This window comes from Pseudogymnoascus destructans (genome assembly GCF_001641265.1).
Source record: "Pseudogymnoascus destructans isolate 20631-21 unplaced genomic scaffold scaffold_20, whole genome shotgun sequence".
NCBI classification, from domain to species: domain Eukaryota; kingdom Fungi; phylum Ascomycota; class Leotiomycetes; order Thelebolales; family Thelebolaceae; genus Pseudogymnoascus; species Pseudogymnoascus destructans.
This window is the reverse complement of record NW_020167539.1, coordinates 243119-257250: the sequence shown is the minus strand read 5'-3', so window position 1 is coordinate 257250 and position 14132 is coordinate 243119. Positions and strand designations below refer to the sequence as shown.

General features: G+C 52.6%; 5 protein-coding genes across 5 annotated transcripts; all 5 read left to right on the top strand.

Moving 5' to 3' along the window:
* Nucleotides 1-371: 371 nt before the first annotated feature.
* Nucleotides 372-2665, top strand: VC83_07402 (uncharacterized protein). The gene is made up of 2 exons (XM_024470974.1): nt 372-1107; nt 1187-2665. The coding sequence occupies exons 1-2, from the start codon at nt 1058-1060 to the stop codon at nt 2445-2447; spliced, it is 1311 nt and encodes a 436-aa protein (XP_024321443.1). The 5' UTR covers nt 372-1057; the 3' UTR covers nt 2448-2665.
* A 697-nt stretch (nt 2666-3362) lies between these two features.
* VC83_07401 (uncharacterized protein) lies at nt 3363-6730 on the top strand. The gene is made up of 2 exons (XM_024470973.1): nt 3363-4602; nt 4659-6730. Exons 1-2 carry the CDS (start codon nt 3954-3956, stop codon nt 5666-5668), a joined length of 1659 nt encoding a protein of 552 aa, XP_024321339.1. The 5' UTR covers nt 3363-3953; the 3' UTR covers nt 5669-6730.
* Nucleotides 6731-7115: 385 nt separating this feature from the next.
* On the top strand, nt 7116-8662 carry VC83_07400 (uncharacterized protein). Its single transcript, XM_024470972.1, has 3 exons — nt 7116-7369; nt 7459-8217; nt 8289-8662. The coding sequence occupies exons 2-3, from the start codon at nt 7609-7611 to the stop codon at nt 8640-8642; spliced, it is 963 nt and encodes a 320-aa protein (XP_024321442.1). The 5' UTR covers nt 7116-7369; nt 7459-7608; the 3' UTR covers nt 8643-8662.
* A 1069-nt stretch (nt 8663-9731) lies between these two features.
* PSK1 (serine/threonine protein kinase psk1) lies at nt 9732-11462 on the top strand (the record flags this gene model as incomplete). Its single annotated transcript, XM_024470971.1, has 1 exon — nt 9732-11462. The coding sequence occupies one exon, from the start codon at nt 9732-9734 to the stop codon at nt 11460-11462; it is 1731 nt and encodes a 576-aa protein (XP_024321455.1).
* Nucleotides 11463-12291: 829 nt separating this feature from the next.
* POT1 (3-ketoacyl-CoA thiolase with broad chain length specificity) lies at nt 12292-13903 on the top strand. Its single transcript, XM_024470970.1, has 2 exons — nt 12292-12422; nt 12492-13903. The coding sequence occupies exons 1-2, from the start codon at nt 12413-12415 to the stop codon at nt 13733-13735; spliced, it is 1254 nt and encodes a 417-aa protein (XP_024321454.1). The 5' UTR covers nt 12292-12412; the 3' UTR covers nt 13736-13903.
* The last annotated feature ends 229 nt before the right edge of the window (nt 13904-14132 follow it).

Here is a 14132-nt window from a genome sequence, read left to right as displayed (position 1 = left end):
AACATACCTCATTAAATCAGATTTTGTGTTGATGCGTTCAGTGACGGACCTAAGTCCGCCTCAAACAGTGTGAATAAGTATCATCATATGATGCAAGTGCTCGCCATGTAAAAAGTGAAGAGATCTGTGTAGATGTACCTTGGACGAGTCAGCGAGAGTCCAAGTTTCGTTTGTGAAGCCAATTCGTATGAATGGTTTTGTATCAGCTGACGAGTTCTCAACATGCAATCCATCACTGCTAGCTCCAAAGAGTTTGTACGCTCTTTGTGTTTCGTGAGTTCGCAATGTGGACACAGTCTGTCCGCCCGTTCGTTCAAAGTTCGTCATGGAAAACGCAGGGCAAAGAGCGAGGAGTAGTTGTAATGTACCTGAGGGAGGACTGTCAGCAAGAAGTCCTGAGATATATGTAATAATAAATCCAATAGGTTGAAGAGAGGTCAGACAAGGCTGAAACTGAAGACAGAATCTACATGATATATTCGGAATGAGGAATTCCTATAGTTGTCACTTGTTCATCACACCGGATGTGCGCTTTGATTGTAAAAACAAAATCTCTCTGGACGAACCTTTTGAATTTTTTTGTGGGGGTGGTGGCAGTGCACAATTGAGCTGTTAAGCGTCTGTAAATTGAAAGTTAGCCAGCTGTACAGGACAGAATATGGTAATTATCAATGGGTCTAAGTTGAAAGCTCAGAGTTCTCCGTAAAGTGGTTAATCCCCATTATTGTGTAAGAGTTGGATTGTTCAGTTGATAGGTTCTCATCACAGAAGAACTGATCGCATAGAAGTATGGGATAATCTTACCATTGAGCAGCTGCCACCATGATGAATATCATCCAATATTGCGTTGACAACAAAAGCGAAGGAGAATTGAAAGCTCGGAAAAGTTTATGAAGTCTGCTAGCGCCGTCGGTTAGCGCAAGTCCCTTAGTCGGCACGCTAAGGGCCACGTCATGTGATGTATCGGAAGGTGGCGGAATGTTGACTCGCACTCCCCGAATCGTTTCTTGTTCAAACAACCTTACGTTTACCTTGGTGAACATAAGGTGTATCAATCATGGCTCCATCCGGTGGAATATGGGCTCCTATAGCCTTGAATGTTATGAAGTAAGCAAATCGAAAGTCCCTATCATTGCCGCTTGCACTGGCTTCCTCATTTGAGTCCCCCCGCTAACACGCAAGCCAGGAATGCCATACGGGCATCACATCTTATCAGGAAGCGCCTCGCAGAGGCAGCCCAGCGCACTGCGACTGCTTCGTCGGAGCCACTCCCAATTCTTGTTCGAAACACCCCAAGACACCCCATCAGCAAGGCAGCCTGGCTGCGCCAGAGCAAGGGAAGATGGTACACAACGCACAGCACGATCAACGCCACCGTCCGGCGCTTTATGAGTACCGGCTCTGCGAATGGCGTCAAATTCGATCGGTCTTCGTTCCCCAAGTCTGCCATCGGCACGACCATTCTGCGCTCCACCACCCGCGCTCCGTTCCGCTCGACACTGCGCCCAAACCTTACGGGTGGCGCTCTCCCCAGAACTGCAGGCGGATACAGCCTCGGAGGCGGACGAACAGGCGGAGCAAGATACTTCTCTCACACCCCCGCCGCACCAGCGCAGGTCGTGAACAATGTCTCCGCCGCCGTCCGCGCCTTCTGGCTCTCCGGCCACAAGGCCCAGTTCGACGGACTCACCGAACGTGGTGACAAGCGCTACCGCACTATCAGCGCGCTACAGGACGAGACGAGCCGCAAGATGTCATCTGTCACCAAGGCCCTCCCCGGCGCCTTCGTTGACTTCCACTTCAACCCCACCGTCACGGCACTCAGCCCCCTCGCCGCCGCCCTGCCCACCACACACTTCACCGAAGCACCAACACTAAACACCGACGGCTTCCTCGACGTTCTCTCCGTCGACTTCGCACGTGCCCTCAAGGACTTCGCAGCTATCATGAATGACCTGAAGCGGCTATCCGCGCTCGGCGACCTCAGCGTGACTCTCGAGCCCGGCTCGATCCTGCGCGTCCGCTTCCCCGGCTGCGATGCCGACACCGTCGAGCGCCTCTGCGACGAGATAGGCGTGCGTCGCGGGATCATTCAGCAGGATCCCGATTTCGATGCCAGTTATGGGGGTCAGGTGGCGCTGCTCTTTCCGTTCGCGAGTACCACTGATAAGGCACTGTCCAGTCCTGGAGGGTCTTTGAGGTCGCAGACGGGCCATGAGTTAGAGTATGACCAGCTCAGCGAGTATAAGGAATTTGACGAGTTTGGCGATAATCCGTGGCTCTCGTCGCCGGATGGATATGAGACCATGGAGGAGCTGAGCGAGACGGAGAGTATATATTTTGGACAGGGGGGTAGTCGGAGTCTTAGTCGGCATGATCAGGATGCGGGTTATGTGGAGGGCATCTATCGGTTCATTGAGACTTGCGATGGTGCCAGGAGGATGTGATGTGTTATACTATTGGGCTTACTTTTTTCCTTTGTTTGATGGGCGAATAGGGGGTCGGGGGCTTGGGTCCGGTGTTTTAACGGGCTGTCTAAGCCGTCGTCACTCTCTACTATGGCTTTTCTATGCCGATTTTGATATTTTTTACCATGTATCTATCCTCTGGTGAGGTTTTAGGGATGGTATATCCAATCGCTAAATTTATATTTGAGATGACCGGTAATAAATCGTGACATGTAATAAAACCTGGGTACAACGTGAGCAATGGTCTATTTCCATGGACGAATATAAATATAGCAAAGCATTTTAATATGAATAATGGGCTGTAAGTTACCTAGCAAAACACACAATTGGGGATAGAATACATTATGGCGACCCCCTGCAGGATTGATTGGCTACAAAAAATCGAAATTCATGATAGACCCACGTACTCGAGTATTACTTCTCTAGGGCATCGTAGCGTAAGGAGTGGTGGCATGATAGCCCTGTCTGGCTTGTCGTGTGCACAAACATTGAATATTACTACTGTGCAGGATGCAGTGTAGGCGTCCGAGTGTGTTTCAAGGGAGTTCAACTATGTTTACTATAGCTATGACATGGCTATAGTTGAAGCCGTAAAACTGTTCCGTACAGTACAGATGAGTAACACGAACAAGACAAGTTAGAGTTTTGGCGGTGAAGAGGATAAGACCCAATCAGGCGGCTCCAGGCGGGGGTGAAAACGAAAAGTCAACGACAAATGTACCAAATGTACCAAATGTACCCAATTAACCTCTGCCGCCCCCCCAACTCAGCCAAAATATACCATCATGTACCAAAGTACCACCCCATAACCGAAGAATTATTCATACTCGCCCAGCTCCACCCTGACGAACTTCTTCCCTTCTCTCCCTTCCCTTCCCCTCCTTCTTCCATAACCACCAATTCCCATTCCCCAAACAAGACAACGAAGTCGAACTATATAATCCAAAAGATTACACCCCCAAAACTATACTCTTCGTCAGGAATCATGCCACAGGCCATCGCTGAGCTGTGAACGCCCACTGCGGGCATGCTCGATCGGAGCGTGTCCCGCAGTCCTTCAGCCACCGAGACATCCAATCACTATTCCATATTTGACGAAGATAACAGACTTTTACCTGTCTACAAGCCCCAGAGCGGCTTACGTCTGAACAAGAGTCTATTCTACTACAATTACCAAACTCGAGCCCTGCTCGCCCCGAGTCCACATAGTTCACCGTTTCCCCCGCCTCAACTTCGACTCTCACACCCCCGCGCCACCTCGACTCCTCAACCACGCCTACAGTCGAGTCTCTTCTCAATCCCTAATACCGCCATACACCTCATATCCGGATTTTGCAATCACCTACTGCAAGATTTCTTGCCTTTTCTTGCTACAATATTAGAGCATACAACTGTCCAAACAGATTCACCGCTACTTTTGCAACCTGCATATTGCATACAGCAAACCCTAATCAAATCCTATATATTCACACAAAATTAGACATAATGTCTCGAAACGTTCGCCAAAGGCCAAACACTTCCCACACGGGCCAGAAGACGCCCAAGCGTTCCCGGAATACCCTCACATCGGACGAAGACGACGATTACTCTGGCGTCGATCTCATCAGCGACTCCGAAGAAGATGAGCCAGATGTGGAGGTGGCTGAGGAACAAGCGATCATCGAATCCGAAGAGGAGGATGATATTGTTAACCCTCAGCCAGCCGATGACGAGGACGAGTTCTGGGGCCCATATGATTCCTTCAAGGGTGGCCCAGATCTCTTTCCAGAGGAGCAAACGGACCAAGCTTCTCCTGCAGATATCTTGAGTGGAGCGGCGGAGTGGATGGGGTCAGGTGATGAGAGTGAGCCCGAGGTTACCCGTCGTGTCCGTTTCGATCTGTCGGATAGTGAAACCGTGGAGTCCGACATTGATGACAATATCTTCCCTGACATCTTCCTGGATCAGGGTAGTCTTGACCCAGGTTTCCGCCGCACCATCGAGAATGACAAGAACAAGGACAATGATGACTCGGGAAGTGATGATGGGTCCTATTGGGACTTCAGAGGTGAGGACGACGAGATGGGTGAAGAGGAAGTTGATGACGACGGAGATAATAAGAGCGAGAGCTCTAGTGGCTCCAGTGGATATGAAAGTATGTAGTGCTGTCGAAACACAATTCATGAGATGATGCTAACACGACTCCTGTAGCCGATGAAGGTGAAACTACTGAAGAGGATTTGCCGCCACAGGCCCAATTCTTACCTGCTCGCACTGTCCTGAGGGGTTTGTCCTCCGATGCATCAGATTCAGATGATTCAGATGATGACATCCAAGTCATTCAACGCAAGCAATATCGCCCTCAGCGGACTGGCCCAAAGCTTGGATCATGGATCACTGATGCTAACAAGCCTTTTGCTGTCCTGGACAGCCGCGGCAAGAGGTTGATGATGTTCAGAGCACGGATCAACCGCAGGCACAGCACCGATTCTGTCACTGGTCCTGGCCGTATGATGACCATAGATGAGGATGACCGTGACGCCTCTTGCATGGAGCAGATGTCACCCATGATCAGCAACTCAGCCAACCTGATGATGAGTGCTCTGTACACTCCTGTGGACAACCTGGGTGGCCAAGCACTTGGACCCCCAGAAGCTTTCTACCCATTTGTCAGTATTTCCGCCAATGGAAACATGACCCAAGACTGCCCGTCATCGTCATTCGATGAGGACGACGTGGATGACGAGGATATATGGAATATCGGCGACCTGATCGACTTTGGCGACTCCAGCTCCGACGATGACGCCAACGAGGATGACGATGAGGATGACAGCTGCGATTCAAACACAGTTGGCATGCCTTCCTCTACCCCCGTGCGCCCAAGCACAGCCAACAGCGAGGACCAAGCCCATCCCCTGATCACCCATCTCACAGGCCGCGTTGGAGCCTTCCGATCAAACCAGAACCGGCACTCGCTGTTGAGCCGCAACTCCGCGTCCCGCGAGAGTCTGGCCTTCTCGGGCCGCTATGGCCAGGGCGCTATCCGCGGAATCAAAGGTGGCAGGCTCGCGGCGGCGAACACACCGATCACCCCGTTGCGCAAGTCAAAGATCAGCAAGGCGGAGCTGATTGTTAGCCCGTCACCTGCTGAGGGTGCAGACAAGAAGCGGAAGTTTTCTGGCGAGTCTCACGGACACAAACGCGTTCGTAGCTTGTTCTAATCCTACCATCCACTGTCGAATTTGACCCGAGTTCTCGAAGTTTGTATGCATGTCACGCGAAGACTGTTGTGTATAATCGCTCGCATCAATCGACCAAACTACTTGTTCGACGAGCACGACGGATTATCTGTCACAGATTATCTGCGTGCGCCCTTCAGTCCTATAATACGCCTGACGGACGGCGTGGCTCTCTCGAGGGCTGCCCCTGGCCTCAGCAACTGTTTTGCATTTATCTCATATGTTGTGCCTCCTTCACTTCGCATACATGACCGACACGCACCGAGCGCACTTCGACCGACATAGCGCAGACAAAAGCAACGTTTCTCAAAATAGACATCGCCTTTTGCCTCCGCGGGCGCGCATCTAAAAGCGACAATTCACCAGATCAAGCATGCAACTGTATCTTACCCGATATCTTGTTTCTTTTTTGCCTTTCGTTCTTTGCACTACCAACGCAGCGGATCTGAGCCTTCCAGCTTGTTTGCTTTGCCGTCCATCGGATCTACTTGACGAATTTTCTTCTCATCTCCTGTTACGTTCCAGCGCCTTTTTGAGTTGGATCGGAGAGGGGATAAAATGTTTGTTTTTTGACGAACTCAAAACGACTAGATCTGCGGTGTTTTTTTTTATTCTTTGTGTCCATTAGTACGCAAATTACGTGGAAAAACTCCATGTTTTTTTGAGAGATCTGATGTTTTTATGACGATTCTCTCACTTTAGAGTCTCAACAAGGAGAAATGGCGACACTTTGGGAGTGGACATGGGGGGAGGCGATTTGGGGATGGTGTTCTTTGATTCGTATATAAAGGAAGGCGAGGAGGAGTCCGCTTTTGTCTTGTTTTCCCGTTTCCAGCTGTTCAACGACTGAAATAAAAACCGTTTCTAAACCACCTAAACGCGTAATTTGTGTGACAGCCCGTTTCATGTCTACAATACGATCTTCCCAATCTCCAATCTGATCGCCACACATCACTTCGTGATCGTCCTACCAGCCTCCCGTAACCCCCTTCCCATTCGAGGAGCACCTCAACTACCGACCGTCCCCAAGCTCCCAAGCTCGGGAGAGCTGGGTTGGGGCGTTTGTAATGGGGGTTCTTTGAGGGGGTCCAGGGGTGTGGAGGCAGGGAGAGAGAGGTTGGGTTGGGGATGGGGATGCATGCATGCGATGTTTATCACGCAAGGGCTTGGGTGTCTCGGGGATGGCGGGAGCTGTTGTGAGATTTATATCTGGCCTCTTCTCTGCGCATTTTTAAAAGTTTCGTTTCGGTTCTATTATACTTATTGACGGTCACCAAGACGATTTTTACGAATTCCGAGCGAAGCTTCGATTTTGCATCGAGGGTACTGGAATACGCGCTTTAAGAGGAGACCGTGTATTGGTTGTGCTTGACTTGGGACAACGCAGAGACACCAATTCAGACAGAATATAATTGCTTTGTGCTACCTTGGCTCGGTCTGCTGCATACGGAAAATAACAACTGGTCATTTCTTCAATACCTGCCGTGAGAAAATCTTGACGGGTTGTGACATCGGCGGTGTGGAGAGTCACCCGGTTTATGTGATACTGTCGGATTTTGATTAGTATATAGCTTCATCATCCCATCGAGGTTTACGGGATCCGCAGAAATCCCTTGAGAGATTGACTGTGGGAGTCGTCGAAGATGAAGATCCAAAACCTTTTTGTCGCTGCTGCGGCATTGGGTAGGTGCCTTTTCTCAATTACCTCACATCTCATAGTTTACTATCAAGCATAGTCGTCAATGGAATCACCCAAAGCTAATACCCACCAGCATCCCCCGCCCTCGCAGAACTAGCCACCTTCTCCCCAAGAACACGCCGTCGGCATCCCCCATCACTCCAGCACCCACCGCGGCGACATCTTCATCTCCGTCTCCTTCCCCGCCAAATACCAATATGTCGGCTTCGGCATCAGCACGCACATGGCCGGCGCCACCATCTTCGCCGTCTACACCGACGGCAAGGGCAACGTGACCGTCTCCCCCCGCGACGGAACCGGACACTTCGAACCCCTCCACAGCTCCAGCAAGACCGTCACTCTCCTCGCCGGCTCAAAAGCAGACGCCACCAGCGTCGTCGCGAACTTCAAATACCGCGCCGACGAGCCGCTGCTGCAGGTTCAAAGCCACTCGTCGCCATTCATCGGGTCCTGGAAGGAGGGCCCGGCATTCAACACAACGGACCTCGCGCAGACGCTCGATCACCACGATGATCACAGTATCTACACGCTAGACCTGGTGAGCGCGAACGTGGGGGTGTCGCAGAACCCCTTTTTAGGCGCGAGCGCGGCGCAGCTGGTCGGGCAGCCGCAGGGTGGTGCTGAGCTTGACATAGCTCTGGGAAAGAGGCTCTTGAAGGCGCATGGGACGCTGATGGGTGTGGCGTGGTTGATTGTGTATCCAGCTGGTGCGATCCTGATGCGGTTGCGGTGGGGGGGAGTGTGGGCGCATGTTTTCATACAGCTGGTGGGGACGTCGATGGTGATCGCGGCGTTTGCGATTGGGTATACGTTCTCAGGGATGTATGGGATAGTGAGTTTATTTTCCCATGCCACTGTTGGATCTTGGTGGTTTGAAGAAGCCCATACTAACTAGCCTCGCAGCGCTTCAATAACACACACACCTTGTTTGGCGCCTCGATCTTCGGCCTCATCCTCGTGCAGCCCTTCCTCGGGATTGCACACCACTTGCTTTATAGGCGTGAAGGCAAGGGCACGCTCTTTGGCCTGCTGCACTGTTGGTATGGCCGCGCCATCATCATCCTGGCTGCCGTCAATGGGGGCTTGGGGCTGCAGATGGCCAGGAACTCGAGGGGCGGCGAGATCGCGTGGGGGGTTGTCGCTGGCGTCGCGTTGCTGGCGTACCTTGGGGCCTCTGTGTATTCGGTGAAGGGGAACAAGATGCAGAAGAAGGTTAAGGACAAGGACGATGAGGTGAGGGGAGGGGAGGGGAATTGAGGAATGTATAGGGGCGGAAGGGTATATGGTAGAGTGGGCTGGGTTGAGTTCGGGACGGATCGCTTTTATATCCTGTTTGAATGGCTTAACTTTTGCTCAACTTCCTTGGGGAGCTTGGGGGGAGCTTGGAGAAGTTTGACGTCTGGGGGAAGTACGTTAGGTTTACTGGATATGGGGGTGCATCAGGATGACGGGGGATGGTCGGGGCTGGAGATTCTATGAAAATGGGAAAGATATTGGCACCGGATGGATAAGATGGCTCGACTCAGCTTAGGGAGACAATTGTGTGATACATACTTAGGATTGTGATTAGAAGCCAAGGGGTCAGGGGCTGAGGTCTCATATGTGTTCTTATTCACGTCGTAGTTTGGTGTAATGTTGGACTTTTGTTGGTGGATGTTGGCTGATGGAGGGGGCCCTTGAGTGGCCTTGGGTGGCATGTGTTAGGCTCAATGGCTCTGCTCATCCGCCCTGGTTGAAGTAGTTTTTACTACACTATAGTAATGACGCGCCGGCTTGGAAGTGGGGTACAAGTGGGGTACCTCCACTCCTTCCCATTTACTCCCAATTACAGTACGAGTAGAGCTGATTAGGTGGTAAATAGTAAGTACCTTGCGGTAGAAGATGGAAATTCAAAAAAAGTAGAAATAATTCTTCCCCCGCGCTTTATTTTCCTTGCTTCCCCCATCTCCCCCAGCCTCACGCCTCACCTCACCACCCCAATACTACTTGGTGTGAATAATACGTGTCGAACCTATCTCGACTTCACTTCGACCTCACTTTAACGTGACTTCGACCATAACGAAACCCAACAGCAAATGCAATTCAAACACTCGCCCACCCAACGTTCGCACAACCTCTTGCATTATCACTGCCAGATGCAATCTCCAACCGGCCACGAGCAACTTCCACGCACTGATCGATCGCACCTTAGAGTAGATGCCGAGCGCAGACGTGGCGCACCTTGAATAATTCACGTCCATCCGAGAACACAACTGAATCACCCCAAACACACAGCGACACTACAAGCAAGTCGAGAGACAGAACCTACAACCCGATACAACCGTGCGGTCGACCAAGACCAAGGCTATGACAGCCACCAGAACCGTCCGCGGCTTCCATACCCCCGCTGCCTCTGGCGACGAAGACTCTGATTACTCCGGCTTCAATACCCCCCGCCCACACACGCAGACCCCCAAGCCCGCGCCCACCGGATCGGGCCTCAAGGACATGGTTTGCAACAACAGCTGCGCCATGGTCCGCCAAGGATCCAACCAATCCACCGCCTCAGCGTCGCCAACCAAGATGAGCGGCATCGGGCACCTGCTGCGACAAGAGCTTCAGAACCTCAATCTCGACGACGCAAAGTCACGCAGCCAGTCGTTTGTGAATGGCGTCAAGGACCGCTTCAAGAAGGGGTCGCCGGGGAGCAGCACGGGTTATACTACACCGGATAAGAGTGATAGTGATTCGGGTGAGCGCACGTACGAGGTTAGGATTGGCGCGACGGGGGGTTATGATTACATTGCCCACGGCAAGTTCCCGACCTGGGACGAGAGAGATAACTACGGTGCGGATTTCGGCGTGCCACTTGAGCCGGATGAGTATGATCCTGAAGTCTTGAGGACGGACCGCAAAATGTCGGCTGCCGACTTTGAGCCGCTTCGTTGTCTAGGCAAGGGCACATTCGGGACGGTGCATTTGGTCAGGCAGATTTCAACTGGGCGTTTGTTTGCGCAGAAGCAGTTCAAGAAGGCGACGCTCATTGTGCATACGTCACAGATTGAACAAACGAAGACAGAGCGCACGATCCTGGAGAACATCAACAGACACCCATTCATTGTGAAGCTCTACTACGCCTTCCAGGACCAGGCGAAGCTGTATCTCATCCTGGAGTATGCGCAAGGGGGCGAGCTGTTCACACACATGCAGCTCGAATGCTTCTTTGTCCAAGAGCGTGCCGCTTTCTACATGGCGGAGTTAGTCCTTGCACTGGAGCATCTCCACAAGAACCTCGGTGTCGTTTACCGTGATCTCAAGCCCGAGAACTGTCTCCTGGATTCCGAGGGCCATCTCCTCCTCACGGATTTCGGCCTTTCCAAAGTCGCTCTCGATGGCGAGAGCTGTGCAACCGTCGCTGGCACTGTCGAATACATGGCCCCTGAGGTCGTGCAGGGTAAGAGGTATGGATTCGCCGTCGACTGGTGGTCGCTCGGCGCACTGGGGTTCGACCTGATGACCGGCAACCCTCCCTTCCGCGGCAACAACAAGAACATTATCATGCAGAACATCGTGCACGGCAAGCTCAAGCTGCCCTACCACCTCAGCTCTGAGACGAAGGATCTTCTTACACGCCTACTACGCAAGGAACCCAAGAAGCGCCTTGGCTACGGGCCGCGTGACATCCAGACCATCAAGTCCCACCGCTTCTTCAAGAATATCGACTGGGCGGCCCTAGGGCGCCGCGAGGTCAGCCCTCCCATTGTGCCGTTCATCAACGATCCCGAGCTGGCTGAGAACTTCTCCAGCGAGTTCACGACGCTTCCCCTTAGCCCGGTAGTGGAGCGTGGGCACTGGGGGTCAAGAGAAGATCTAAACCCAGCGAATGTGTTCAACGGGTTTAGCTATGTGGCGAGCCAGAGCCTTCTGGATGGGTTCAGTGGTCACTCTCGTGGGGGGTTGAGGAGGGATGTGGATGATGATGAGGACGATGAGGATGCGGATGAGGAAAGCTTGGTGGAGAAGGATGATGATGGGTGTGGAGATGTGACGGGGAGAGGGCAGAGAGCCGATAGCGTGGCTTCGATGATTAGTTTATAGGGCAGCAATGCGTCTCAAGACCACAGCGATGCGAAGCATTCAATGATTTATTGATGGCGGCTCAGCGATGCACCGACATGGACAGCGATCCAGAGAGCGGGCGAGCGAGCGATACACGGCGTTAATGGGAGTACAGCGACAGAAGGGAGGGATAAGATCTATACTTGCTCAAGCTTATCACAGGACGGAGGACCCGTTTGTTTCTCTTTCTTTTTTTCTTCATAGGAGGACGATTGCATCTGCATCGGCATACACACAGGCCGGCAGCATAATAGATGGGGCGATCGATCGTTAGGTAGACAGACGGAGGACGTTTGCGTGCACTACTTGCCATAATAATGGATGGGAGGATTTTGCTTTCCTGGCTAAAATGTTGTCTATAATGCGATGTCTTTGAATGAGGGGTCAATAGAGTCCGAACAAGCAATCGCAAGAAATTCAAGCTATTCAAGGAATCCAAGCAAAAGCCGTCCAAGAAGTCCAAGCCATCTCAAAAGAAACCCCAAGCCCTCCAAGCTTCTTAAAAAAACCCGCCCTCCAAGCAATCTCACCACGAAAGCTTCTCCAACTCTCAGCCCTTCCCCAAATCCACACGTTATTCTCCACACCTCACAACCCCAAAACACCACGCAAACCCTTCAAACACGTGACAAAACCCCAACCATCTAACATGTGAAGACCGTGTTCATCGACATCGCCCCACCACCATCGCCCCACCACCATCGCCGCTCCAGCCAATCACACCCATACCTCGGCCCAAAACCGAGCGGACTCCCCGACATACGTACTCTGTGCTCATGACGGTCCGAACAAGTTCGAACGGGCGCATTATAAACCCTTCGTGCGCCCTTAAATTAAAAATCTCCCCTTCCTCCAAGTCTTATCTTTACATCCCATCTACATCTCTCCCATCCACCCATATACCCATAATCCAGACATCAACCATCACCATGTCTTCCGGTTCGTCCCATCCCTCCCTTCCCCCTCCCCCATCCCCCCGCAAGATCCCCAAACTGACATCATCAGCAGCACAATCCCGCGTCGGCCAAGTAGCCTCCCACCTCAAGCCTACCGGCCGTGCCGCCATCCTCTCCAAGAACGCAGACGACATCGTCATCACCGCCGCCCTCCGCACCCCCTTCACCAAAGGCGGCAAAGGCGGCTTCAAAGACACCCCCGCCGCTGACCTCCTCGTCGGCGCCCTCAAGGCCGTCGTAGACCGCTCCGGCATCGACCCTAAACTCGTCCAAGACATCGCTGTTGGCTCCGTCCTCCCCCCCGGCGGCGGCGCCACCGAGTTCCGCGCCGCTGCTCTCGCTGCGGGTTTCCCCGATTCCACGGCCGTCAGGTCGCTCAACAGACAGTGCTCCTCCGGCCTCCAAGCTTGCGTCGACATCGCAAACGCCATTTCAGCGGGTATGATCGATATCGGCGTCGGCGCCGGCGTAGAGAGCATGTCCCTCCAATACGGCCCCGGCGCCGTGACCGAGTTCTCCGAGCTGCTCGACTCGCACCCCGAAGCCAAGAACTGCAAAGTCGGGATGGGCAACCTGTCTGAGGCGATGGCCAAAGACCGCGGCGTCACCAGAGTCAAGCAAGATGCCTTTGCTGCTGCTTCCTACGCCAAGGCCGCACACGCACAAGACAACGGATGGTTCGACGCCGAGATCGTGCCCCTAAAAGTGAAATACGAGGACCTGAAGACAGATGAGTGGAAAGAAATCACAGTCAGCAAAGACGACGGCATCCGCCGCGGCGTCACCGCCGAGTCCCTCGCCAAGATCAAGCCCGCCTTCGCCAAAGACGGCTCCATCCACGGCGGCAACGCCTCGCAGATCTCCGACGGCGCTGCAGCCGTTCTCCTGATGAAGCGCTCCACCGCCGAGAAGCTCGGTCAGATCATCCTCGGAAAATACGTCACCGCCTCCGTCGTCGGCGTCGCGCCGCTGCTGATGGGTGTTGGCCCCTGGGCTGCTATCCCGTTGGCGCTGGAGAAGGCGGGGATCACCAAGGATGAGGTGGATGTGTATGAGATCAATGAGGCGTTTGCGAGTCAGTGTGTGTGGTGTGTTGAGGCGCTGGGGTTGGATGAGAAGAAGATTAACCCTGGGGGAGGCGCGATTGCGTTTGGTCACCCCTTAGGCTGTACCGGAGCGAGGCAAGTCGGCACCCTTTTGGGTGGACTGAAGAGGGGGGGTGGTAAGGTGGGTGTTACGAGTATGTGTGTGGGAACCGGTATGGGAATGGCCGCCGTTTGGGTTTCGGAGCAGTAGAGGGGGTGTATGATGTATATATGAGGGTTATAGATGGGGTGGGGTGTTTGATTATGAAGATTCATTTGTATTATGATTTATGTTTATGATGGTTTATTGTGATATTGTGTGAAGATCAGGGTTAGAAACTCGAGTATACTCATTAGTACAGTAAATCCTCGTACTCAATACTCATACAGTAATCACTGCCTATAGCGGACTCGGCTGTAGCACGTTCTTATACCAGAATTCCGGCCAAGACCCTCAACTTCTGGTATAGAAAATGGCACCTCCACCACCTAAAAAGCCTCGAATCTCAATTACAAATATACAAAAGCAAGCTTTACAAGCTTGGTACCATAATCCTACAACTTAGAGCACAAAGAAGACATTAGCAGATGCTTCAACTTGGTGGAAT